At 47.6% G+C, this 26,996-nt stretch overlaps 10 protein-coding genes across 10 annotated transcripts; 4 read left to right on the top strand and 6 right to left on the bottom strand.

Annotated features, from left to right (window-relative positions):
* Positions 1-39: 39 nt before the first annotated feature.
* On the bottom strand, positions 40-884 carry FPOAC1_001047 (uncharacterized protein; the record flags this gene model as incomplete). Its single annotated transcript, XM_044845653.1, has 2 exons — positions 40-508; positions 592-884. 2 exons carry the CDS (start codon positions 882-884, stop codon positions 40-42), a joined length of 762 nt encoding a protein of 253 aa, XP_044711569.1.
* A 391-nt stretch (positions 885-1,275) lies between these two features.
* Positions 1,276-2,369, top strand: FPOAC1_001046 (uncharacterized protein; the record flags this gene model as incomplete). Its single annotated transcript, XM_044845652.1, has 2 exons — positions 1,276-1,809; positions 1,860-2,369. The coding sequence occupies 2 exons, from the start codon at positions 1,276-1,278 to the stop codon at positions 2,367-2,369; spliced, it is 1,044 nt and encodes a 347-aa protein (XP_044711568.1).
* Positions 2,370-2,911: 542 nt separating this feature from the next.
* On the bottom strand, positions 2,912-4,757 carry FPOAC1_001045 (uncharacterized protein; the record flags this gene model as incomplete). Its single annotated transcript, XM_044845651.1, has 4 exons — positions 2,912-2,975; positions 3,038-3,380; positions 3,469-4,566; positions 4,619-4,757. The coding sequence occupies 4 exons, from the start codon at positions 4,755-4,757 to the stop codon at positions 2,912-2,914; spliced, it is 1,644 nt and encodes a 547-aa protein (XP_044711567.1).
* A 579-nt stretch (positions 4,758-5,336) lies between these two features.
* On the top strand, positions 5,337-6,834 carry FPOAC1_001044 (uncharacterized protein; the record flags this gene model as incomplete). Its single annotated transcript, XM_044845650.1, has 2 exons — positions 5,337-5,502; positions 5,561-6,834. The coding sequence occupies 2 exons, from the start codon at positions 5,337-5,339 to the stop codon at positions 6,832-6,834; spliced, it is 1,440 nt and encodes a 479-aa protein (XP_044711566.1).
* Positions 6,835-7,067: 233 nt separating this feature from the next.
* FPOAC1_001043 (uncharacterized protein) lies at positions 7,068-7,500 on the bottom strand (the record flags this gene model as incomplete). The annotated part of the gene is made up of 2 exons (XM_044845649.1): positions 7,068-7,175; positions 7,231-7,500. The coding sequence occupies 2 exons, from the start codon at positions 7,498-7,500 to the stop codon at positions 7,068-7,070; spliced, it is 378 nt and encodes a 125-aa protein (XP_044711565.1).
* Positions 7,501-8,566: 1,066 nt separating this feature from the next.
* FPOAC1_001042 (uncharacterized protein) lies at positions 8,567-8,921 on the bottom strand (the record flags this gene model as incomplete). The annotated part of the gene is made up of 2 exons (XM_044845648.1): positions 8,567-8,706; positions 8,768-8,921. The coding sequence occupies 2 exons, from the start codon at positions 8,919-8,921 to the stop codon at positions 8,567-8,569; spliced, it is 294 nt and encodes a 97-aa protein (XP_044711564.1).
* A 284-nt stretch (positions 8,922-9,205) lies between these two features.
* Positions 9,206-9,858, bottom strand: FPOAC1_001041 (uncharacterized protein; the record flags this gene model as incomplete). Its single annotated transcript, XM_044845647.1, has 2 exons — positions 9,206-9,602; positions 9,680-9,858. The coding sequence occupies 2 exons, from the start codon at positions 9,856-9,858 to the stop codon at positions 9,206-9,208; spliced, it is 576 nt and encodes a 191-aa protein (XP_044711563.1).
* A 1,724-nt stretch (positions 9,859-11,582) lies between these two features.
* Positions 11,583-15,118, top strand: FPOAC1_001040 (uncharacterized protein; the record flags this gene model as incomplete). Its single annotated transcript, XM_044845646.1, has 3 exons — positions 11,583-14,303; positions 14,355-14,446; positions 14,491-15,118. 3 exons carry the CDS (start codon positions 11,583-11,585, stop codon positions 15,116-15,118), a joined length of 3,441 nt encoding a protein of 1,146 aa, XP_044711562.1.
* Positions 15,119-18,999: 3,881 nt separating this feature from the next.
* FPOAC1_001039 (uncharacterized protein) lies at positions 19,000-21,296 on the top strand (the record flags this gene model as incomplete). The annotated part of the gene is made up of 2 exons (XM_044845645.1): positions 19,000-19,643; positions 19,694-21,296. 2 exons carry the CDS (start codon positions 19,000-19,002, stop codon positions 21,294-21,296), a joined length of 2,247 nt encoding a protein of 748 aa, XP_044711561.1.
* Positions 21,297-22,365: 1,069 nt separating this feature from the next.
* On the bottom strand, positions 22,366-25,851 carry FPOAC1_001038 (uncharacterized protein; the record flags this gene model as incomplete). Its single annotated transcript, XM_044845644.1, has 2 exons — positions 22,366-24,510; positions 24,571-25,851. 2 exons carry the CDS (start codon positions 25,849-25,851, stop codon positions 22,366-22,368), a joined length of 3,426 nt encoding a protein of 1,141 aa, XP_044711560.1.
* Between the last annotated feature and the right edge of the window lie 1,145 nt (positions 25,852-26,996).

The following is a 26,996-nucleotide window of genomic DNA, read 5'->3' as shown; positions in this document are numbered from 1 at the left end:
TTTATTTCTTGTGTTTGAGAGATTGTATAAAATTGAATTTCATGTTCCAGTGTCTTGTAGTGATAACGTCCAATGCGTTGGATTTCGCCGTTGCAGTCCTGAGTAGAACCATTGCCCCATTGTGTATACATCATAGACTGGCAACTGAACCGCGTCCTGTATCTTGTCTGCGTACGGTGGCATATTTGTGCATTCCAACACGATGGCGATAACTTCAGGATGCCGAGAAACAAGAGCGTTTGCTTTATCGACAAGTTCCTTTTCCAGTAGAGCGGCATCGTATTTGGCGCCACGAGCGCAAATGTCTCTGAGGTGGCTGTCGTCTGAAAGTCCCCATATGCGGACGCTATCAGGGTCAATATTCAGCTCACGTAAATGCAGACTGCCCAACCTAGCACTGTCATACGTCAAAATCCCAATAGGTCGATTAGCAGGGAATATGGCCTGGAGGCTTGGAATTTGCACCAGGGCCGAGGTAGCCACAGGAATAGGTAGCCGTGCTGCTAACCTGCTTGGCTCAGCATATGTAAGTTCAAGCGTAGAATGAGTTGGTGTCAAGTTACCAGGAAGATATGAAATGGGAATATATACCTTTTCTGCGCCGCCGCTAAGAAGCCGCAACTGGTAATAATGCCAACAGCGCCTCTCTCAGCAAGTTTAAGCCCAGCTGTTACGAACTGATTTATGAAGGCATCGTCGTAGGCACCGTTAGTAACAAGTTGTGATTCACGTGTGCCTGTTACTTTTTCCCGAATAAGAGGAAATGGCCATGTGTTTTCATTGAAAGGATCGCCTGGTGGACGGTGGATATCGACTTCCACAGCGAGAAAACCTAACGGTGCTTCTGAGGAGATCTGGTCCGTGGTGTGGTCTCTCGTTTGCATTTTGGGCTACGTATCGTCTGGTGTTTGGCCTTAGTCTTTGCAAGGCAGGGCAATACTCAACTTGCTTCTGTGTCACACTCTATGTTTAATAATGCGATCTTGTCGAGGTAGCAGTGGATCTCATCCACTTCTATTTCATCCAATACCGGAAGAATCCGACTTGCGGGGCCTTACGGAGGGTTCCTTGCCGATCTTGTGGGGCCGATCCGGGATACGAATCCGGTTCGCCGATCTCGGTTTACAAAGGACGAGGACAGAAGGAAAAGATATCGAGGATAACGCAATTGTTCATATATATTGAAATCACTATCTATTTCTTGGATGATTTATCTGTTCCATCTCTTATTTCTCTAAAATTCAACCACCACTTTACTGCTGATAACCCTACACAATGTCTCCAAGCCGCGTTTCGAACAAGCCCCACGTCGTCAGTCTGGGCACCCCAAAGTTCGCGGGTGCCGAGTATCTCGAGGCTTTTGGTCGGGATCATGATTTCGAGGTTCTCGATGCGATAGACCGAGAAGAGACTCAAAAGCGTCTTCCTGAATTAATAAAGGAGAAGGGACCGGTCGATGCCTTTGTCATTCGCATGGGCACCCCGCCTTTCGAACCGTTTGACGAGGGTCTTCTGCGGTCGCTAGCTCCTGACTGCCGCATAATTACTTCAGCCTCTGCTGGATACAATGAGTTTGATGTTGAATGGATGACCAAAAACAACATTCTCTTCTGTAACTCGGTAGATGCGGTCGCTGAAGCCACTGCAGACATGGCCATGTTCCTAACCCTAGCCACCCTGAGAAACACATCCAAAGCCGAGCGAACGGCCAAGGCTGGAAAATGGCGAGGGGAGCCCGGTAGTCTGGTTCCCGCCCGAGATCCCGCAGGCATGACTCTGGGCATAGTTGGCATGGGCTCGATTGGCAAGGTATGAAATGAATAGCATGTATAATCCACGCGCTAACAAGCCTTCCACAGTATCTGGCCAAGAAGGCAGCTGTCTTCAACATGAAGATCAAGTATTACAACAGACGGCAGCTCCCTAATGACGTGGAGTGCCAGTACAACGCTACCTACTGCTCCTCCCTGAATGAGTTGCTGTCACAGTCTGATGTTGTGTCGCTCAACTGCCCGCTCAATGACAAGACAACCAACCTGATGAGCACAGCCGAGTTTGCCGCTATGAAGGATGGAAGCTTCATTATTAACACGGCACGCGGAGCAGTCATAGACGAAACTGCCTTCAAGGTGGCGCTCAAGTCTGGCAAGATTACTAGAGCAGGGCTCGACGTACTGGTCAACGAACCAAATGTCGACCCCTGGTTCCTAGAGCAGGATAACGTCATCGTTCAGCCTCACTTGGGAGGGTTGACAGACATCGCATTCCAGAAGGCTGAGCGGGAGTGTTTTGAGAATATCAGGGCTTATTTCCAAACTGGCAAAGCCAACAGTCCCGTCAACGCAGATTGTTTAAAGCCTAACCTATAATTGTCAATATTTACGAGACTAAAAATAAAAGATTCCCTGCTGTTATGTAAATGTGTTTTAACAGGTCTCTCAAGTAGACGTATTTGCGGGCACTTAGAAATCCAAGACGAGGGTCGTGAATTATATGTGGAATTTATATGGTGATGTCTTCTATGTATTTGCTCATCCGATACATTCTCATGAAACCATTTACTCTCTTTCTTGCACAGCTATGTCATTAACTGAGGGTCTAGAATATTCTTGTCAAATGCTACTTAATGATACACAACCTCAATCCCAAGTTTTAGGGTCTAAAAACAAGCAGTCTATAAACTATAGTCTAAATAGCATAAATTGACCAACTGCTTTCGTCTCTTATCTTCTAGCGGCCAACTTTTCTAGTACCGTGAGACTTATCCGCAGGAACAATTTCTTGAATGACTTCTGGATATTTCTACATCTGCTCCGACTTCGACAAATAACGCAAACTGATCTGCTGAGTACCTACTCGTGCTGTTCGCACTCCCCGGGCTCGTATATACGCCTCGAACCAGCCTCAAGCCTTAGTTGTCCGCCTGCTTACCTCTAAATGTAATATGCTGGTCCTTGTGAGAGTCGCTATCTGGACTAAAGGTTTCAACTGTAAGTCATAGTGCTTAAGTAAATTCCGCCATGAGCCCAAAACTTACTTCTCTTCATCAATAGGGTGTCCAGAAATTGCGCCAACATGGAGAGACTTGGCTTTGGAGCGAATCTGCCACCAGGGGCAGTCGAAAAGTTCGTCGGTACGTTCGAGAGGCAATCCAGCAGTCTCTGGGACAGCGAAAAAGACATAGACCAATGCGATAAAACACCAGCCAGCAAAGAATAGAAACGCTCCCCAGTTGTCCATGCTGCTAAGGATCGAAGGTGTTGCTCGGTTGAGCCCAAAGTAGAAAAGCCAGTGGAAAGTCTGAGAAAGCGCAGAGCCAAACGAGCGGATGCTGTTAGGCCAAAGCTCCGCCCCAAAAACGTATGGAAGTACAAGAAGACCTATCAGAAGTTAGCTGAGTTTTCTTTTTTCTGACCTCTTTTTTTTTTTTTTTTTAAAAAAAAAAAAAACCGTTCAGGAGTGACATACCAACAGCGTAGCCAAATCCATGGATAAAGATGGCTGCAATGGCTGCAGTGGAAGCACCAGGCGCAACCGAGCCTTCGTTATGAGCCTTGATGTAGACACCAATATAGACATCAGAGATCAGCTGAATGATGATACCAATGAAGAGTGACTTTCGGCGGCCCAACGCGTCGATGAAGAAGAAAGAAGCGATGAGAGTGTAGAAGAACTTGGACAAAGAGTACATGCTGGACAAGAAGAGGCTGTTGCCATTCGCGCTATTAACTCCTATGAGAGATAAGATTGGCACCAGATAGCTAGTGACAGAGTTGGCGCCCGAAAGTTGAGCCAATAAGTAGGATATCAAAGATTGTTGAACTCGTCTAAGGTTGGCGGGTACCAGGAAGGTTTCCCGTAGAACGGCCTTGAATCCACCGTTGGAACCGTAGTGAGACTTTTCGGCTTGAATCTGCTGTTCAATGTCTGCGATTTCCCCAGCAACACGTGGATGGTCGGCAGGTAGTCCTCGTAAAGTTGCCAGTGTTTCGATGGCTTCTTCTCTGCGGCCGACCAGCATCAGCCATCTCGGAGACTCGCAGGCACAGAAGAAGCTTGCGGCAATGATAATCGCACAGAAGATAGTAGGGAGAAACCAAACCAATTGGTACTGGAAGTGCGAAGCTTCGAGGTGTAGGAAACAAGCATAAACCGTCAAGGTACTGACGGTCAAGCTCAGCAACATCACAACGCTAAACCAGACTGTAAGAAGACCTCGGATCTCGGTGGGTGCAATTTCGACAATTGACATGGGGCCGGTCACGGTCAGGGGACCGATTCCGAGACCAGACACAAATCGAGCAGCGTAGAGAGTGCTTTTGTTCCCATTGGAAAAGGTCGCAATCAGCTGTCCGATGATCCAGATACAAAAGTATAGTCGCAGGGACCAAAGACGTCCGATTCTATCGTTGATAAAAAAGGAGAGGCCTGATCCAACACCGGCCGTAAGGTAGACGAACGAGATGAAGTTGGCAACTTCCTTGGGATTGGTGGCAGATGTGATACCGAAAGCTTGGGAAAACCCTGGAAGAGATGGCACGACTGAACTGGAGCCTTGATCCCACGCTGCGACGTGTTAGTCTGGAAGACAGTGGTCCAGAGGGCTATCTTAACTTACTGATACATAATCCCGACATAGCATATAGAGCGGCGGATGCAAGAAGTTTTCTATTGTATATGACCTCTGGTGGTGAGTTGCGGATACTGCGAACATGTTTGCCGAGAGACGACTCGGATATCAGTCGACTGAAACTCATTGTGACCAAAAGCACGTATAACCTCTGCGTACAAAAGGGCTAATGAGGAATATAAGAGACAAGAACGTAATGAACTGCTTGTCGGTGCTTGCCATCCCAGCGATCTATCGAGGGTATATTACTACTTTCAATCTTGTTAGCGCTCTAGGCTTGTCCTGGAACGGTGTTGCAGCAAGGGTCAAATGTCACCCCAATTACCCCAGATTCCTTATCTAAAAGATGTGGAACAAGCCCACAATTGCGATTGATCAGTTCCATCTGGATTCCTCCGAGACTATGGGTAGAATGGGTTACAGCGACCCTAAGCGATATCGGTGGATTCCGGGCCATAATAGGCATTGTTTCACCAACCAAGATAGTGGGAATTGATAAACACGGTTGGCCTATCATTGTTCCGCAGAAATCGGAAAGGCTAGGCTTAGCTCTTCGCAAACCCCCGATGCAAGCGGGCGGAGTCTAGTGACCGGTCATCATAACGTTGAGACAGTCAAACAGGCAGAATTAAAACAAAGCAGTAGTATTTCGGCATTAACATTATACTACGCTGAGACCCAGATAACTGCAAACATAACACAAAAAATGCATAAGCAAGACCCCATCGCAATTGTTGGCGCCGGTGTCTTTGGGCTAAGCACAGCCTTGAATCTTGCCAAGAGAGGATACAGTAACGTAACTGTATATGATAGAAGAAACTACGACACGGGGCTCTATTCATACCAGAAAGGCTGTGATGCTGCCTCTGCAGGTCAGTACTATCTGCAACTATATCTATCGAGTATGCGCCTGCTCTAACAAATACAAAGACTTGAACAAGATCATCAGATCATCTTACGGGACTCAGACCGAGTACCAAGAGCTTTCACTTGAAGCCATAGCCTTGTGGAATGAATGGAACTCCGATATAGCGGGCGGTGAGGTACCACCTGGTATGAAATCCAACGACAAGGTGTTTTACAACAATGGAGCTATATCTTTCAATGAGGGCGAAACTCTGCTTCCCTTTGAGAGAGCAACAGTTGAGAACGCCAAGAAGTTGTGCGTGTCAAATCAACTTGTCACCAATGATCCTGAAGATGTCCAGACGTGTAGGTCGCTTGGCTTTGAAACTGATCAGTTTCGCGCTCAATCCAACGGAAAGTCCATGGTAGGAATACTCGACACGAGTGGCGGACATGTTGCTGCTGACAAGGCATGTCGACTTGCGCTCTACAAAGCTCGCAAGCATGGTGTAAAGTTCATTCTCGATGAGATGTCTGGATCATTCGTCTCGTTTTCTCGGAGTGGGGGAAAGATCGTCGGCATTCGCACCAAGGACGGGAAAACACACGATGCTAAGCTGACCATCATGGCCTGTGGCCCTCAAACAACACTTCTTGTCCCTGAACTTGACGGTCTTTGTGAGGCCACAGCAGGCTCCGTTGCCGTCTTCAATATTCCCAAAACATCACCACTATTCGACCGGTTTTCGCCGCAAAACTTCCCAACCTGGATATATAACATGAGGCAAGGTGCCACCGGAGGCCTTTATGGCTTTCCAGTCGATGGAGAAGGCCACCTGAAGATCGGCTACCGTGGTATAAAATACACCAATCCTCAGGTTCAGGCAGATGGCAGGGAGAGAAGCGTACCCGTGACTCGTTGGTCAGAGTCTCGCAAGATTACGAAAATTCCAAGACAGGCCATGGATACCATTGCATCCTTCGTATCTCAGCACCTTCCTGAGGTTCTGCAAGAGGTCAAGGACGTTTCCTTCACAAGACTGTGCTGGTATACTGACACTTTTGATAACCACTTTGTTATCGATCGTGTACCTGGTCAGGAAGGGCTGATGGTTGCGACTGGCGGAAGCGGTCATGCTTTCAAGTTTTTACCCAATGTCGGTAACTATGTTGTGGACGTCATTGAGGGAGTCGGCCTGGATCGTCCTGCTATCAAGGCATGGCGCTTCCGAAGCCCTGGATCTTCTCAGTCTCCAAACACCTTGATGGAGGGCTCGGGGAGTACTAGGGCACTACAGAATGTATTTCTGGTAGACTCCATTCATAGTAAAGCATCTCCAAGGCAGTCACTGTTGTAGTTATGGGCTCCGGTTGGTTCGTTACGATGTTATCGAAGCAGTCGACGTCTCTCGCAACAAACTGACCATCATCGCCCGACGATAGATTGCTGCTTAATATTGAACTCTCATATCAATACTTTATATTCTCCTGTACTTGATTGAGTGATAGTGCCCAAGGTAGCCACACAGTAGGTAGACAGACAACCTTGTAACAAGCTATGGTTTAGAAAGGCATGGCTCTCCCCTTAAAATCAAGCATACCAGCCGTTCATTTGATATAGCTGACCATTGGCTTCCCATGTTCCACTCATTTGCTGACTTCCTCGAACACATTGAACGATGATGTCTCCTGTAGCATCCTGCCAATCGATTCTTGTAAGCGCTGTTCCACAAATATACAGTTCGGTTACATACCCAGCAGTCCTTGAATCCCTTCTTGTTACCCGTGTTCTTGCGCTCTAGGGAGACTTTGACAGTGACTTTGGCGAGTCCTTGTAGGGTCTGGGAACCCTGCGTCGTGCAGCTTTGTTGATAGCCACATTCCGAGTTGCCGCACATCTTTGAGCGAGCGTCCCAGTACGCATTTTGAAATTCTGCGATGCCCTTTTGCTGGTTACCAAAACAACTGGCCGCAAGCGCAGATGAGGCAAATAGCGTGAGGGCGGAAAGGCTGATAAGCTGCATCTTGTGTGGTTCTGAGAAGATGAATTAGATTTAAAGGCGATTGAGAGGTGTAGTACCGAGAGCGTACTTTGAAGACATTATAAGATGGCTTTATAGTCCAAGACAGAGAGTAAGGATCCCGAATCATTGGCTCGTGACTGGGAACTTCAAGGCAAGCATAACGACTCTAGATTGTCAAAGCCAGTTAGCGAAATGTCCCTGACCCATTAACGCCGTGCCGATGCCCTATAGTTTGGGCTAGTGATGGTGTTTCTGTCAACATTGGACGTCTGTTCCAGTCTAGACTGCGAAATCTACAAGGACCCGCATGTCAGCGGGCATGTAAGCGGGCACCCCAAGTCGGCGGCGATGTGTATTCAGGCACTAAGTCAGGGCAAATTTTATAGGCAGTTTCGTATCTAACGAATCAAATATGAACTACATAGGAGTACTTACTATGAAATACCGAAACAAAAGGTCTTGCCCCCTATTGGGCTGACGGTATATGTAGCGGTGAGAGGATATCCGTTTCTGGACAACAGATGACAGATACTCTAGGGCCTCTACTTAATGCAAGACTTCCAGTTCAGAAGACATAACAGTGGAGCAATCAGATGTACCTCCCTACAATTAAACCGGCAAGTTCGTTACCATGGTAAGACTTAACAGATCATGGAAGGAATGGGATGTGCTGCAATGACCTAATCTCAGTTTATCATGTAACAATATCATGTTTTTCCAACTCCCAACATGCTCGGTAATAATCAGGCCTTTGTATTTTCTTTCTCACTCGGCTCACAGTAAAAAGTAGAGACTACGCTAGGTCTTGCTTCTTCCAACCTAGATGGAGAACCAGGTAGCTTCTTAAACCTTTCTCCCTTTCGCACACACACTTTGTCTTATCTTCAATACATAAAACCACTTGATCCGTTTCTCTTGAAACATAAATTAGTTTCCATTCAAACCAACCATGGAAGATGCCATGGCTTTGTCGCATTCTCACGTCGTGTTCAAAACCTTTCGGTGATTGTAATGATGCTTGGCAAGTTCCAAGTTGTAGTCGCTCACGACCCTGTCGACAGACGCATCAAATCATGCCGTAAGTATCCATGTAGTGCCTTTCAGGCTTGTTGATGAAGTCTTTGAAGATGAGGGAAAATTTCTGCAGCTTTTCATGGGCAGTGTTGAAGGTGGTCTTGAGACTTGGCTCATCGTCTCGAACGTCCCCTATACAGTCCTCCCAGACGAATGTATATGCGCTGCATAATATTGAGGACCTTTTCAGAACATCCCAGAGGTTTGCTGTGAGCGTCGCGACGTTTCTCGATAGCGGTTGCGTAAATCTGTGATACACCATCAAAGGTATTCCAATGGCCATCGGAAAGATCATTGACCTGGTCGCAAAGCTCGAGATAATACGCCGTGAAGCGAACAAGGTTCATGTTGTTGCCGAGGTTTTTTTTTTGGTCACGACCTTCATGGCAACTGTGGCAGCGTAGTCAAGGTGATGCTTCGTTAGCTTGGGGTAATGGATTATTGACACGCATCCCCCACGCATCGTCACCGATAACACCGATGTACTCCTGTAATTCCGGACAGTGCATTTTTAAAAACCAGATGTTGATAGGCCTTTGTACCTCGTCTTTTATAACGGGGCCTTCGCTTTGGAGGACTGTGGCCTAGTGGTCCTTCACGACACACTTCTTTCCGAATGGCCCAGTCCGAGTCAAGCCTGCTCAACAGCAACTCTGACGTTGGAGTCCCTTAGATGCGCCAGCTCGCGAGCTGTACCTCGACGAATATCATGAGGAATGAGGTTCGTAAGTAATCCCACGCACTTGGCGTCTTCATTGAAAACCAAGATGGCAGAGCTGGTGTTTGAAGGCTCGCCAAGTTTTAACACCTCTTGACTGCTGTTGCTGAGAGCGCATATAACTGGTCTCTTTATATATGTCCATAGGACCTGCTTTCTCGGTCTCTCTTTCGAAACTTGACGCAACTCCTCCCATGAGTTTTCCTCGACAGCCTCGGTCCTGAGCGCATGACAGAGAAGCAGCTTGATAGGGCAAAGGCGGTTGCGGGATCGGCTCGAGAACTGTTTGGCCTCCTCAGACGTGCCGCCGCTGGGGTTGTTTCCTGCAGAAAAGAAAGTCATTAGTCTGATGTGCCAAATCTCATTGTGAACGTCGACGATACTTACGGGATACATTTGGTATGCTGAAGATCAATGATAGCACGACACACGTTCGCAGTAGTACCGGGGCGAATAGTGATGTGTTCCCATAGAAGACATTCGAGGCTTTCGTATTGGTGGGATCGACGAATCTCGCCTGCTCTTGCACCAGTGAAGGATTGCAAGCGTAGGGATAATGTCTTCATGACAAGAGAGTCATCTTGATGGTTCTGTCGTGGTCAGACTAATAGAGGAAGTCCTCCATAGCGGTGGAAAATATTTGTAACCCTTCACGAGCGTGTTTGCGGTGAGAATCACGGGGAGCTCGTTGTTGGGAACACCGGAAAGCAAGAACGTACTGCTCAAGACCTTTGGGCTGACCTTCCGAATTGATGCTTAAAACACCACCATCAGCGCTTCAGCCGTCCCATTTCTTAATGGCGCTACTGGCGCAAGAAATGTAGATATCATATATAGTGAAGTGCTGAATTTGGTTTCGCGATATGCAGAAGACGATAGGCAAAGAAGCTGGCTATTAGGTACCTAATCGGTGGAAGCTGCTGTAACGGGAGGCAGTCACGGGTTGATGGTGAACGACGGTTAGCTTTTTGGAAGCTGTGAGTTTACAAAAGAAAGACGCTGTGAATTGCGGAAACTCCAACGGGGAATGCCTGAACCGCAATGAGAGATTCGATCCCTCAAGGCGCTGGAAGCATAAGAAACAAAATTAGTAGGTCAGTTTATGCTCCTTAGACTATAGTTCTTAGACTATTTATTTTATGCACTAAGACTTAGGAGGTTGTTTTCTCTACGGCCCACTACCAGTCAATGCAATATTCCTAACCACGAATACATGGACAAGCATTTTCATAACAATGATGACCAGTACTCATTCATTTATATGATCTATACCAACTGGTGACCAATATAGCCTTGCAAATGCAGTGCACACACGGATTAAATATTGATAAGTAACGGTCGCGTCGTATAATAGTTTCATTCTTAACAGCAGAGTCGTTTACTACGTAGCTGATATAGTTGATATAGGTGTTACTCGAATTTACTACGTCGTAAAAATGTAGAAAAACGATGATAGATTGCCGCTCTGGGTATACGGAAATTTTATGATTGGTTATAGACCACAAACATTTAAAGACACGGCAAGGTATGCGTAGTAGGATTTGAGTTATGGGTGCATTGTATCCACCACAATGGACATGAATGATGGACTGAATGGGATTGTATGTGGTTTGATGTTTGTGTGAATATAGCGTTGATGCTTCCTGTACAACTAGTTTATTCCATTAGTACCTATTGCTTGACTGCGAAAGGATTTACCATCCATAAATATTTATTACAAGATAGACGAGATCTCGAGCGTTGTTTTGTACAGGGTATCTTACCAACGCAAGTACACACATTTAGCTGTAGCAACCGTAGGGGAATTAAACAGCTATTGGTGCTAGTAACGCCTTGGTAATTGGGTTTCTCAAGGAAGGGAATAAAGAAAGGTTTGTTATGTAGTGGTGAGTCGGTCGTGAGAATAATCGAGCGCTTTTCTTTCTTTGTTCTGGTCCAAAAACGAAACAAAGTGGTGAGATGGAATGATATCTTTTGGGTCAATTGATTGGATTATGTTACGCGCCTCACAGTATGTTGACACTGTCAAGTGCAGCACCCATTGTGTGATAACACGGTGTGAGCACTAATACTGAACTGTATCAAGGCAGCCGTCAATCATTTTCCCTCTTTCAATATTATCATTTCACTTACTCGCTCCCTCGCTCACAAAAATCCAATTCCACAGCTCAAATAAAATACTCGATTATTCATCACATGACTCGATAGAACCTCTTGAAATCTACCGCGACCTTTTCTGTTGCCGACTTACCACCTGCTGCAGCGCTGGTGCTAATAGAGGCAACCCAAAATGTGTCTCAACACAGCACCTCTAATTCCCGTTGGATCCTTGACAATTGAGAAGGAGGAACTTTGTCCAGAATCGAGAGTCTGGGCTTCGGAGGACCTCCCAGGTTGGAAAAGCTTTCGTTCCTTGTCAAGTGACTTGGACATCAACGATCACGATACTTACCTACCAAATGATTTGGAAATCAAATTGACACAGATAAAACGAATCAAACCATACTTGGACCTGTGCCGAAAGTCCTGGGCAAGACTTGAATTTAATGTCAAACACAAAGATTCCGACCGAGGCACTTTGAGGCTGTACCTCCTCCCGGATGATGCGCTACGCCGCACTGTTGAACGATCAGATCGTTCCTTACTCAGATCCAGAAACAAAATCCTTGAGCAGTTGAACTACTCCCAAGAAGCATGGAACGGAAACGCAAATGCGATATGGGTGGACAGGCTGCACATCCGCACAACTGTCAACTTGAACAGTGACCAAGAAGAAGGCATGTCACTTCTTCAGCTCTTTAACAACATCCCTTCGCCTGCGCCTACAATTGACTCGATTGAGGATCCGTATAATAAATCAGCTATCTGCAATATTTTGAATGGCACAATTCCAGGCCTGAATTCACAATTGTATCCTTACCAGCGAAGGTCAGCGGCATTGATGCTGCAAAAAGAAGTCCGATCAGAGCAGGTTCTCGACCCTCGTTTACTTCAGATCCAGGACCAAGAAGGCGGAGCTTGGTACTTTGACCCAGTTGCCAGTACAGTCTTGAAGGATCCACGCTATTATGATGGAGTTGCTGGTGGCATTCTCGCCGAAGAGATGGGCGCTGGTAAAACTATCATCTGCCTCGCACTTATTCTTGCTACGAGAGACCTACCAGCCCAACCCCCCGAGCACTTTCGTGTCGGAGATGGCCCAATAAGGAAGGGCTTGGCCTCTCTGGCGGACATGGCTGCTTCCTGTGCTACGAGGCACTCGGTGCCATGGAAACCCTGGTTCAACCTTTGCAAAGCACAATCGGGCCACGAATACACACAATGTATTAAGGCGCTCGAAGAGAACCCCGGCTATTACTTTATTCCGCCACCAAAGACAAGGCGAACCACAAGACGTGCTTCTGGGGTAGTGGAATTGACCAAGAAGCGAGTTTATCTCAGCAATGGCAGTATCGTCGTGGTACCTTCCAACCTACTAGCGCAATGGAAACAGGAGATAAAAAAACACACCGACGGTTTGGAGGTTCTGGTAGTGGACGGATACAAAGACTTGCCGCCTCCCAGGGATCTGCTCAAGTACGACATGCTACTCTTCTCTCAGCCTCGACTGGAAGCACTAAAGAGAAAAGAAGGGGGAGTTGATGCCTCTCCGTTATCCCAGATTCATTTCAAACGATGCATCGTCGATGAGGGACACAAGCTTGGCAATTCCAGAATAAGTGGCAAGAGCGATATGCTACTCGTTTTGGAATCTCTACATTTCTCCTCGCGTTGGATTGTGACTGGTACCCCATCTCATGGTTTGTACGGAGTTGATGCTCAAAAGATGGCAAAGGAATCAGACGGAGTACACCGCGAAGATATCGCCCGGACCAAAACTCGCGTCGATGAAAGCAACTCTGATCTCGAGATGGAAAAGAAAGATTTGACGAGAATCGGCGCGATTGCAGTGCTCTATCTTAAAGTTCGACCCTGGGCAAAAACCTCTCTGGAATCTGGGGACACCACAGCGGATTGGACGACGTATCTGCTGCTCCCAAAGCACAAATCAACTGGTCGAGGTCGCTGGGACATCTTGAGATCTACCTTAAACTCCCTCATCATCAGACACCGCCTCACAGAAGTCGGTGATCTCTTACCTCCTGTGAATGAAAGATTGGTTGTTCTGAAGGGTTCGTACCAAGACAAAATGTCCCTCAACATCTTTGCAATGATGGTTATCTTCAATGCCGTACAATCTCAGCGAACCGACATGGACTATTTCTTCCACGCCAAACAGCGAAAAGCATTGACGCAGGTTTTTCAAAATCTCAAGCAAGCAAGCTTCTTTGGTGGTTCTTTCTATTCGCAAGAAGATATTGTAAAAGCTGTTGAGACTGCCGAAAAGTTCCTTCAGGAAAAGAAAGTCCCCATTAGCGATGAAGATCGTCTACTTCTCGAACAAGCGATACAGTTTGGCCATGTCGTAATAAATAATAAGCTCAAGGCACTGAGTAATCAATTCCACGAGATGCCGGTTTTCGTCAAAGGCATGCCGAACAGTTCCAGTGCGTCTTGGTCATTGGACGGCGAGACGGGAGACGGCATGTGTAGCTCATCAAACATGCTGGTAGCCCTTCAAAAACTCGTCTACGAATCAGTGTCGAAGCCTGACAAGTTCAACTCACTACTCAACGGTCAGCTAGCCCAAGAGGGAGTCTCCGAGAGGGAGCGCATGCTTGCGTCAAACGATCCAGGAAAGAACTCACAAACACGGGCTGGAAACACCAAGCTGGGAAATGACCAGCACCCAAGCATACGTGCTCGTGGTATGAAGGACACAAAGCCGGAAGCTGAGGCTATTCTTGATGGTGCTCTTGGGCCTCTGGAAGAAGCGAGAATAACGGCTACTGCGTCAAACAAGCTTTCCTATCTCATTGACAACATTCTAAGATATCAGGAAGATGAGAAGATACTTATATTTTATGAAAACGACAATATTGCATGGTACCTAGCGGGTATGCTCGAAGTTGTAGGTTGACAAGACTGCCTCTGGTCAAAGTCTAGCTCTAACGTCAAACAGCTCCAAATACAACATCTTATCTACGCCAAAGGCTTGACCGTACAGAGGAGGTCCCAATATGTTAATACATTCAATCACAATCCGAAATTCAGGTAACTACTCAGTCACTATACCAAGCTAAGTGCTAACGATTTAGGGTTCTACTGATGGACATATCACAGGCAGCTTTTGGCCTGGACATGAGAGAGGCATCGAGGATATACTTTATCAACCCAGTACTCAATCCACAGGTGGAAGCGCAGGCGATTGGTCGTGCACGTCGCATTAGTCAGAAAAAGGCGGTTTTTGTCGAGACATTGGTGTTGAAGAACAGCATAGAAGAGGTGATATTGGAACGAAAGCAGCACATGACGCAGGCGGAACACCACCGGGTGCAATCGATTCTAGATGTTGGTCCGATCTTCGACTGGATCAAGAACGCGCGAATCAACCCAATGCCGATGGTTGAAGGCGAACTCAGCAAAGAAGGTCAGATGGCACCTCTCGGCACGCCTCAGTACATTTTCAGAAGGGGATTCGGGCGCACCATGCACCCTGATGAAGGGTTGGTATTGGATGACTCCCCCACAAAGAAGACAAACGATGCAGGGATGGTTCTCGGAACTCTTCAGATGACGAATAGACTCAAGCGGACATCGCAATCCGACAAAATTACAGTTGGTGGGCATCACAATGAAGGCGGAGCTTCGACGAGCAACCCAAGCGATGTCGCCGCGCGTCCATCAAAAAGAGTGCGATTTACCGGCGGCTCAGAGGAGGATTGATGTTGATCGACCTGCCCTGCCAGCCTGCCTACGCACTGCCTAGTGAGAAGATGGATGCAGAGAACTGCGCCACTTGTAGAAAGCCACAGGTTATCTCTCCCCGCGCCAAGGTGTGGCGAGTAAGGTTGAGTTTCAGAACCAAGTCAAAAGTTGGTTGCCATTGCATGTGAAGGGAGGCGTTTTGGAGTTTGGCATCATTGATGAAGCAATGATGAGGCTAAGATAACGATACAATACACATACACTACACGGATACTTGAGCTGAATGTACCCACAGGCTAAGAAGCTAATGACCTGCTCACATTGTAGAGCCGAGGAAACGTGAACCCGCAGTAAACTTGGAACCAAAGATGGGTCACTGGGTTGTTAGTTGCTGTAAGCGAATAGGCGAACCCGAGGTTGGAAAGTGAGAAGAGCGTGTTGGAAACATGTCATGTTGGATAACGAAAAACATTGACGGCAAGGCATCCTTGTGTTCAGTTTATGTTTCGATTTGCAACAAGAAGCGGTATGGCATCAGTGGTGGATGCATGTATGTATTCAAGGTTGTAATGTGTTTCCATGAGAGTCAGAAGATGCAACCGAGAGGAAGATAGTTGGGAGACGAACGGATCTACCGGCCTTTCTTTTTGTTTGTGATATTTTCTTTTGCTATGATGGAACCCCACAGAGGAATTGACAGCGCATGCATCTTTCTGTTCCAGTTATCCTACATACTAATATCCTAGACTACTCTACGGTGAACCGTGGGAAGGACGCGTTGTCTGCGAATCACAAGGATTCAAATACTTGGCGAGTAGCTTGTGAAAGAGTATGCAAATGCATAACTTTATGCTTACTGTCATTCCATTCTGGTTACGGATACAGCAGGATTTGAAGAATATTATCTTGTGGATAATCAAATCTCCGGATTCTATGCTCGCAGTCTGCAAGCGAAGATAAAGTCCGTCATTGCGCAATAGATGCGTTTTTTTTTTTTCGTGTATCCTTTTGTTCTGTTTACTTATGGTTCCCCTGCTCGGGTTGGGCATTGGGCAAGGGGGGGAAGAAGGAGAAATACGTAGTAGTGGTACTAAAATGTTCCCTGCTCTGATCGGAAGAGTTGAAAGTCTGGGGACCCATGTCAGCGTTGCACGGGTTTGGCTGTCAAAACTGAATGATGGTATGATCAGCCGGTGTTACAAAAGCAAATATTCAAAATTGTTGACTATTGTTTTTGAGGCGGTTGGTATATACTCGGCAAGTCTAAGTCTGTAAGTAAGTTGGTCATGGACTTGAAAACCAAGTATTTTACTTGTGTACGGATACCTACTCGATAAAGAGGCAGCCAGCCACCGATTTACTACTGCAGCTACACTAAACGCGTTAGTAAACTCTCCCACCAAAACGGTCGCTTAAGAAGAGCGACTGCCTAGTTAAGCCCAGGTAGACTAGACTGTGTTTTGGGTCATGTTGAATAGCGACTGGATGAACCCATCTTGGAGTCCAAGTCATGGGATCCGCTGATTGTTAGGCTGTGCTGGATGGAGTTGAACTTGATAGGCATTCGCGGTAAGAGAAAATTGGGTGATACAAAGGGTATATGGTAATACAGTAGGACAGGACAGCAGCAGGGATGTCGGGGAGTCTATGCTATTTTTGATCATGGTCGAGCGGCTGGAGAGGAGAGACTTGGGTCGCTTGGCCCCTTGTCTACCGCCGCCTCGTCCTCTGCACGTACTACTGCTGCAAGATGCAAGAAACCAGGTACTAGTCTAGATTAATTTCGAGTTGTCTTGTCTTGTCGGTTGGCAGTAACAAAAAGAGTGAGTTTGATTAACCAAATGCAGACGTCAGAATGTCTCTCTTTACTTTTACTTTCCAGTTCTATTGTAACCCCAGGTTCATTCGCCTAATAACCTATCATCACTAAGCCGAAGAAGCCCTCCATAACTTTCTTTACTTACAAGGCCCGAGCAGGAATCCAAAACAACCTAACCAGTAGCAAGCAAGGAATAGCTGCTAGCCGGGGGAAGAAGATGTAAAGAGCAGGGGTACTCTATGGGTCTTTATTGGTTCTCCATTTGAATCTTGGTTTTTCTTATGTACTGTTTGCCTACGGACTGACGGAGTACTAGTCTAACATGGTATTTGTTTTTCCCCCTCCCATGTATGTGATCATTATCATCATGAGATCGATCGGGAAACTAGTTGGATTTTGTTTTTATCAGGGTTGATCAAGACCCAGCTTTTTGAGGGTTTTCTTCCATTTTTAAGAGGAATACTAGATAATTATCTTTTTTCTCTTTCTTATATAAACACATATTAACGACAAATTATTATATTAAAATACACGTACGAAATTCATGCATGTCTAAGAACCCCCCCGCCCCTCCCCTTACGAATCGAATCAAGTCCCCTTGAATTTAGGACAGGCTATTATGAGATCGAATTAGAACAGTCTCTCCCTGATCTATCGTCTTTTCTCTTTTAAGCTCCTGACGTCCTCTCCAACCCTTCTTCCTTGTCCTATACTTGTCCTTTCCTATATTTATTTTTTCATTGCTATTGGATAAGTCATCAATACTCGGAACATTATCGACGGCAGACCGAATTCTATTGGTGACACATTATCACGAAATACTTCAGTTCAATTCGATTCTGGACGCTATCAATTCAGCTCAGTTTGTTTAACGGTTAATTGTCGATCTTGTCATTCAATCTCCACAAAGACCGATCCGGATCAGATCATTTCAGTAATAAATCTACGCGGCGCGACACAAGATATTGTATCACAAAAGAAAATGGCCATGTTCCAAGTCCAGCACAACCATCATGGAGAAGACTTCCACCGCTTCTTCCATCACGGGAGAAGTTCAATGTCGGCTATCGATGATAGAAGAGCAGAAGAATTCAGGAGACATGTTTGGGCTGTTACCATGATTGATGAGAACCCTTTAGAGCAGATGCAGACTCAGACACAAGTTCAAGCTCAGACGCCAAAGAAGAAGCACGTTCGTCGATCGAGTGACCTTGTGTAAGTTTTTATCTCTATTTTTGTCAGTTTTCATTTGCATTTTCATCCCCCCCATAGCCATATTCGACACCACCTATTCCTGTACCATACAACCAACAACAACGCCATTGTTTGTTTATGTTTACCCCTTTTTTTTTTATTTTATGGTTAATACCTATTACTATTTCCGTCTTTGACAATCCATTATCCCCCGGAAAGAGAAACTCAATGTCTTGCCCTGTCTCTACCAAACTCTTGGTTGATTGTCTCAAGCCATCAGTGGCGCGCCTCGCTATTTGGTGGTGGTGGTGGTGGTGGTGGTGTTGGTGTTGGCCGCATTCGATACCATCTTTAGCGCTTTCAGTACCCGTACCCTTTAAATTACATGCCCACAAATTCCCTTCCTTGGTGCTTAGTGGCGCCCTCTCCCCTGGAACCAGCATGGCCAGCCTCACTACAGCAGACAACGCCAAGGTAAAGCCATGAATCGTCCTGTCAGATTCGTTCGCCCGTACAGCATCGACGTCAGATCTAGAAGAAAGCGGATGGTTTTTTGAGGCCGAATATGCCTAGTCCTGCCTGGTCTATTATTATTCCCCGAAGAGATGGAACCTACCTAGAAAATGGTGTGATTCTAGCACTACCTTTACCTTCTTTTGTTCCCGTCTTTTCTCCCTAGTACATTCAAACTCTCTCTTTTTGTTTTTGTTTCCAAAACATTTTACTCTTTTTGGATGTTTCACTCAAAACTAACACCCACTGCTGCTCTATTAGTCGTCCTGGTGCCAACAAACTCCGATCAAAAAGACTCTCTGCCGGTCCTCCCCCAGTAATAAGAAAAGGAAATGACAAACACTCCAAAAGCCAGCTCAAACTCGACACCACAATGAAGGACACTACAGTCTCGGTGCGCCCAGTGCATCCTACAATGTTTGGCTCGCCAAAGGATCTATCCACAGCTCAAGAAACCGCCATCAATGCATTTCTCGCAAATACAAGCACAATAGTCGAATCGCCAAAAACAAACCAAGTTCCCTTCTCACCTGATGGTTTCCCTCGTCCTACGTATACTGTTCTCGAAACTCCCCTGGCAAACCCCAAAAAGAGCCGCGATGCTATCTCTCAACCGAAACCCAATATCAACCGACCACGACAACTCTCCAACATCTCAGCCTCAACATTAGCATCACTTCATTCCCGGGAAACGATGAACTCGCCACAAATGAAATCTTCTTGGGGAAGCAGACCGAGCATGGAATCCACCGATTCGGCTTCCAAATGGAGACCAGACTACATGTATCAGCGACCATTGCCTATCAAGAACCTGTCTTCATCTTCTACAAGAACGCCCATGAAGCCAAATGAGCTTTTCGCCAAATTACCTGCTAGAGTACTGTCAGGCATCATGGAGCAGTTGAGAGATCTCCATGTCGGGGAAAAGAGCGGGAGTTGTGCGACTTGCTGGATGCGAGATGCGACCAATGTCGCTGTTTCTTGTCGCAAGTGGTATCAGCCCGCTCAAACAGCTTTGTAAGTTGAATGCTTCCATGCATGCGATGATACGCTAACATATTATCAAGGTATCGAAACATCCAACTCGTAGGCGCAGATTCAGCCGTCCACAAAAAGAAGTTCAAGATGTCTCAGGGCGTTCGAGTCGTTATGCTCCGTCGCATACTCCGCTCCAACCCTCGTCTTGCCAGTCTCGTCCGCACACTCAAAGTCCCTGCTCCCGAAATCGTCCCCAAGGGTTCAACAATCGCCGAGTATGAGGATCTCATCGCCACGCTGGTCATGGCGTGTCCCAACCTTGAGAGTCTCCGCGGTCTGTCACCTATCTATGACCACTCCTTCAGCAAGATCTTCCACGCGCTGTCCACGAGGCCGAACTTAAAGGAGATGAACTGGCTCATTCAGGCGTCGCCGCATCAGACACAGCAGCGTATGCAGGGCAATACTCAGCAACTCGGGTTGGTCATGCCGGGAGAGCTCAAGCCTTTCCAGGAAGCGACCTTTTTGTCATTCAACGCCAACTGGTCAAAACTCGAGAGTCTCACCGTTCACTGTCTGCCTGGAGCAACTCTCACACCCGAAACACTCCTCACAAAAACTCTCGAGCGTCTGCCTAACATCAAGCACCTTCATCTGTGTAACCTCCCGCCTAATAGCTTCGACGACTGCAGTCTTCTCACCCTCCCTCCCCTCGAGACCCTCACACTCTCTCACATCAGCGGCATTACGACCGCCGGCCTGTCAGCGTTCGCGACGCAGTCCAACAGCTCCCCTCTGCGCAAGCTAACCCTCCGTCACACACCAATGAACTCACTGGCTGCTCTCGCCCGCATCCTCTCCAACCTGCGAAACCTCGTCAACTTCTCCTTAATTCAGACTTTCCCGCCCACCATGCCAGAGAATGATAGTTTCTCGCTGTGGCTGATGCCATATCTGACCAGCAACACTATCCAAAAGCTTCACTGGGACATCACTAGCCACTCAACTTGCGTCAACGCTGCAGACGACATCCTTGCTCGAAGTATTGGCGCAGGAGGCTTTCCGGCTCTGAGGACTCTACGCACCCCCAACGACCCGGATGGCATATTCCAGGAACTTTGTTACCCGGTTGACAGAATCGATCTCCCTTCCGACCGTTTCCGACCTACAGGGCGACCCGAGGTTTCCACCCCTCCACCTAGCTCAGTAACAAGCCCCATGTCGCCCACACGCCTATTCAGATCCTCCAACGCATCACCCATCGCCTCTCCACGAGAGCGAGAGACTATATCTCCCTTTGGCGACATGCGCCGTGCTCCCTACTCAAATCTTCACACGTCACGCCTGGCCGCCCAAGCACGTCTCGAAGCAGCCCGGTCCCAACCAAAGTTCACCGTAAACGTTATTGAAGAAGATGGCACTTTTAACGACACCTTCACCATGGCGGGATTCATCGGCACGGTTGGAAGCCCCATCAAGTACCATCTCCATCCCGACCGTGGGACGACGGATGACAAGGGTGGTCTGATCGACATAAGAGATCTCGAAAGTGATGCGGGTGAGAGCCTGGCAGGCGGTAAGGCAGGATGTACTGGAAGATGGAATTCCCGCGAGGGAATCGTGGCGGATAAGAAGGAGAAGGAGTGGTGGTGGCACACTGAACGAGGCCGCTGGCAAAAGGTGACACTCTGAGGCGAAGCACTCTCAAACGAGTATGATAAACATGGAAAACATGGCTACGATTTATGGATGGAATGTGTACGGAAATCGACCACAAAGGTCCCAATGTATAGAAAGTTCTCAGGAACGGGAACAGGAACATCATCAAAAGGCGTTTTAAATTTTAAAGACCTACTACTCGAAAGTAGGTAGGCATACACAAGATTGAGCTCATGGCATATACAGCATATATTGAAACTAAATGTATAATAACTATAATTGGATGCAGAGTCCAACCAACACAATCTTTTAATCTTTACATATTTGATCTGTGCAGTGTAGTTTGGTGACAAGTATGTAGTTCAGTTACACAAGCAGGGTAGAATATGCCAAGATGACAAGTGAACCTCCTTGTATGCAGACAATAGGGGTAGTCAACAGGTCAACATTTAACAGACACTCATTATAAACAAGCATTATACACACGCAACACACACTCAAATCGAGGAAATCAACTCAGTCAAGAGTTATATCAATTCAGTATCGAACAAACGCCATCATGCCGTTCCACACTACCCTTGTATTATGTGAACAGAACTTGCTATACGCCTTGTATGTAAAAAATAAGTCAAACCAATTAAACATTTTTTTTCGTCCGGCCAATTACTGACATCGCCTCTATCAACCATGTCTAAAACAAAAGAGCTATGATGATGACCCTGTTCCGTCCCTACTACATATCTGTGTAGATTTTGTTTTTTCTTTGTCATGCTAAAAGTCGTTATAAAAAAAATAGTCCGCCAGGATCTCCTTTCCAAAAAAAAAAAAAAAAGAATTATGTGATATTGCGTATATGACGAGATCGGAGTAAGAAAAGAAAAAAAGAGGAAGAAATCAAGAAGATAGCCTACGATACAATCCAACATGAATGTAGTCGCTCATGTAAAACTCCGACTCGGGGAACGCTCCCCGATCAAAATCGTTATGATGAACAGCACGAGGAAACAACTCAACATCCAATGTAACAAGGCTGGTACAATAGTGTGGCTCCAAAGTGCGGATAAATTCGAAAAGGAAAACCCTGGCAAGGGACACAATTGGTTTAGAAGAAGCGGCTCTTCTTCTTTTCCTTTTTCTGCTCCTGCTTCAGAATATCGTCAAATGTCGCGCCAGTGGGTTCAGGAGGTGGTGACTCTGTTTGAGGGTAGTGGCCGCCGAGGGCAGCCAGATTGGCCATGGATGAATTTCGGGATCCCATCATCAGACTAGGAGGGCGTCCTCCAAGAGAGCTGCTACGCTCTCCGAAGGGGCTGGGGGGCTGAAGAGGTACAGGTTCCAATCCCAGTGCGATACTTGATCGCCAAGCTTGGTTCGCTCTGTTTCCACCGGGAGAGTGTGTTCGAGGTCGTAGCGCGCCTGAAGGGCTGCCCATGGGAGAAGGAGGAGTGCTGTAACCGTTGCCAAAAGAGGGCGGTGGTGTGGGAACGAAATCTTCGTTGTCCAAGAACATGGATCGGGGAGGCTGCAGAGGAGACATCTGAGGTTGGTCTGGCGCCTGCGAAGTTGAGCCACCACTCTCCCACTGGGTAGCCGCGAGCCAACAGTGGCTTCGATGGTAGGTAGCTTCGACACTGAAGAGAACAGCGTCCTGAGAAAGCTCAACCAAACCGCCTCCGCCAGCGACCTCGTACCACATCTTCTTGACTTGTTGATCGGGGACCCAGGGAGGGTTGCCCATGGGGGGCTCGCAAAGAAAGTACTCAACACCCTCTGTGAACTGTATGCCTGGGGCATCCACAACCAAGACAGGCAGCGACTGAATCACAACATAAAGGAACAACCAGTAACCAATGCGCTGGTCAGCAAAGTCCTGGGGTGTCTTGCCTCTAGCCTCGCGAAGCTCAAACTCCTTGAACTTGTCTAGGAAGGGAACCTTGGCAGAATTGGTGTCGTAGTTGTAGGCCTTGTTGAGCATAAGCATGAGTTCGTGCTCTTTGATGCCCTTATCGAACTTTGCCTGCTTTTTGGGCGAGAGCGTGTCGTAAGTTTCCAGGATGGATGTCGCAGTGGGCAATTGAGGACAATCGTAGGGAATAGGAGGGAGAACGGGCGGCTTCGAGCGATCAAACTCAGACATGATGTTTCGGAGGGCAGACATAATCATTTTGTCGGGATCGTTGGACAGTTCAGGGACCTCATCCATGATTCTCGAGGTTCGGTTGTTACGATCAACAAGGAGGTCATAAAGAGCACACATGTCAGAATACAAAACCTTGAGAACAAGTCGGTTAAGTCCGCTCTCGGAGAAGGGATTCTTCTTGCTGCTAGCCTTGGGTGGCCAGTTGCCAAACGCGGTCTTGTAGTAGCTCAAGGCAAAGTTTCGCATCTTGGTGAATGACTGCCTCCAAATCTTGAAGCGGACACTTCTAAGCTCGCTCATGGAAGTTGAGTTGGCAATACCGGAGAAAAGGGCAGGGAAGTCAAATTGTTCGAGATGCATGTTGGCGCTGTGCTGTCGGTTGAGTAAATCGAGATGGGCGCGTTCCAAGCTAACGCGTGTCTTGGGTGTGATTTGCTCGTAAAGAGGGAGCTTGAGGTCCATGATGGCCGCGTACTTGCCAGCAGCATGGGCAAAGGCTTCGTTGTAAAGGTCGGCCGATCGCATGCGCTCACCGAGAATCACTGCCTCCAATGTCTTCTCTCGGCTGTGTCGGCAGTCTGCAAGGGCGTGCTGATCCATATAGAACCCGAAGCTCAGGTCGACTGCGTCTCCGAAAGTGGTTCCATCATAGCTGGTGAAGCCATACTCTTCCAGGAGGGCAGAAATGTCAAGGAATGCGTGGAAGTTGGAAGGCTTGGCCTTGGTTCCAACAAGGGGCTGTCCAGTCAAGAAAGCAAACAAGTTGCGGATGGCAATCAGACGGTCCATTTCGGGATTCATCTCTTGGCCAGGAGCCCCTGTAGGCAGATATAGGTGGAAGCAGTCGTCTGATCCATCTTCAGGAACGGGAGGTGAGTTTGGTGGTGAGATATATCGGGACGCATCTTCGGCAGTCAAACTAAGACGGCCGCTGAAACTTGTGTTGCGGTTTCTCGTGGGGGTCTCTCGCTCGCGTTGGATGAGTTCGTTGAAAAGCCAAGACGAGCTGATGGTAAACTCTTGAACCTTGAAAGAGGGTCCGTGGCCGCTTCCCTTGGGGTACAGGTAAACAAGTACAGCTCCGCTTTCGTTCCAAAGTTCTGGGACCTGATTGAACGCAAATATTAACTCTGAAAATAAGCTTCAACGAGGGGTAACATCACTTACCTTCTCTCCGTTCTTGAGGAACGAGGCATTGTACTCAGCTCGTGTATCGTCGGACAAAACCCAAGCAGTTGAGGAGTTTGCATTGGAAACATCCATCGAGTTGGAGCGGGATCTTCCGCCAGGCAACCAACTTCTACGAAGACGACCCCGAGATGGGCTCTGGCTGGCTTCGCCCTTAGATGACCCGGGTCTAATGGCAAGAGGTGTAGAAACTATGCGGCTCTTGGTGTTACTATTGCGGTTACTTGGAGACTGGACTGACGACGACCGGCGTCCGCGGTCAGGAGCTGGAGAAGTTGTTCGAGTCTTAAGAGCATGGATCTCGCCGCCTCCGTAAGAGTTGCTCGGCGCATGCTGGAGAGAGCCACTTCTCGTTCGAGAGGCGGGGTTTTCTTTGCGCAGCTTTCCGCTTCCGTTGCTCAAGTTCTCCGAAGAAGAGGTGGGAATCGGGGGAGGAGGCATGTTGGGCTCTTGGGTACTCATAGCCGCTCGCTGGACCTCTGGGGATGGAGGGATCGGTGCCATGATTTGGGGGTTGGGTCTTAATTGACCGTCCATACTGTCGCTGCCGCGGGGAGGAATTGAGTCTGGGCTAGGTGGGGATCCAGCTTGATTAATGCCGTTGTGATGATATGACATGGCGTCGTGGTATTCGTTCTGCATCCGGACGGTGGGATCAGTGATGCTGTGAGTAGTTGACGAAGAGCTGTCGTCGACAGTCGTGGGAGGGGTGCCGGCCGTATTAGTAGTGGTCGAAGTGTCTGTGGGCGAGGAGGATTTGGTGGGTGCAGGCGAAACGGCCGCTGCGGCAGCGGGAGCGGAGGGGACCGCAGGTACTGGTGGTGTTGGTGCAGCCTTTGGAGTTGGGGACTCTTCAGATTCTGACGGTACAACGAGCGACGGTAAAAAGGACGAAAGGCGGTTGCCCCAGAATCTCGACATTCGATTCGTACTTTTTGAAGGGGCCAGGCTTGTGGTGGATTGTGATTTTGGCAAGGAAACCTTGGGAGCCGAATCGTTGCGTTTACGAAGAGTCTTTTGCTCGGCGGAACGAGGGCGTTCGTTCTGTTGTACAGCGTCTTCTTGCTCACTGGGCCCGAATTGAGGCAGGTTTGTGGTGGACTTTGACGAACCAATTTTTGAGCCCTGGAGCTGGGAAAGGTCTGCAGTGTTTGACTTTCTCACACTCTTGCGAAAAGAAGGTGTAGAGGAATCGGGGTCTGTGTTGGATCGCAACATGGAGGGCATTAAAGAAGCCCTGAAGGACTTGCTCGACGTCATGATGGGCAACAGTCCTGATTGTGCCTGTCGTTAACTTGAGCGGATCGTCTCCAAAAACGCCAGCGTTACATGCAGCGAGCGAAAAGAGTACAGCGGCGAGTGAGCTAAGAATGGCAGCAAAAAGAGGGTGCGTGTGGCAAGGCAAGCAAGGCAAGACAAGGCAAAGCGGAGGGGTCAAGGAGTAAGCCAGTAGCTGCTGAAAGAAAGCGAGGCAAAGCAGCAGAGCCAGGACAAGGTGAGGTAATCCGTAAATAACGGGCTCAATGCAAGCAACAGACAAGCAAGCTTCAAATCAAAGCTTTTCTTCCTTCCTTTTGGTGTAAGAAGAGAAGCAAGAAGTGTAGTAAAAGGGGACCAGCGGGTCGGCAATTCTTTATGTCAGAACAAGACAAGGAAAGTAAAGAGGGACCTGAGCTCAAACACTGGAACAGGATCAATCGGCAATAACCACTGAAGAAAAAAAAAGTCAGGCAAAAGCCCTTTTCCACTAAAAAATATAACGTAGAGAGAGCACAGTAAACTGAACAGTGACAGACAGTTTGGTCTAGCCTAGCATTTTAGTTCTAACTAATGTATTGGGATCCGTAGACTTGTCTGTGGCTGCGTGTCAGATCTAGGACGGCTCTTCCCTGCACCAGGACAAGCCCCCCCAGTAGAACCAAAAAGACGGAGACTTCGCATCTAAAAACGCCCACATAAGAGGCCCATAAAAGCCCTGGGAAATCTCGACTCTGGGTGGCTGTTCCAGCAGTACTCCCCTGGTACCTGGGCGGTATGCGGTAGGCATGCTGCTACTTTTAGTGAGCTGGTCTCGTCTCTGCATCAACGGGGTCGGGTTTCGGGGCCTCGGGACATCCATTGAGGATGGGGTGGATACGTAATGACGTTGGCTGCTCAGTGCTCTTGGACGGGACCTAAATCCAGCCACTTTTTTGCAATACCACTTTTCTTTTCCTTCTCCTGAAATTGGATGTGAAATCAAGTGAACTGACAGTTGAGACATTCACAAATAAATATACCGTGTCTAAAACAGTGCTCTCTATCCAGGTTTGACACATGTATACACCCCGCACGGGTTGTTATTGTTTACCCTCTTACCATGTCTCTGTGCCTCCCCCAGCCATGCTATGCTCATCCTCATCCCC

The sequence above is a fragment of the Fusarium poae genome, chromosome 1, assembly GCF_019609905.1.
Source record: "Fusarium poae strain DAOMC 252244 chromosome 1, whole genome shotgun sequence".
In the NCBI taxonomy this organism is placed as follows: domain Eukaryota; kingdom Fungi; phylum Ascomycota; class Sordariomycetes; order Hypocreales; family Nectriaceae; genus Fusarium; species Fusarium poae.
This window is presented reverse-complemented; position numbering and strand designations above follow the sequence as displayed.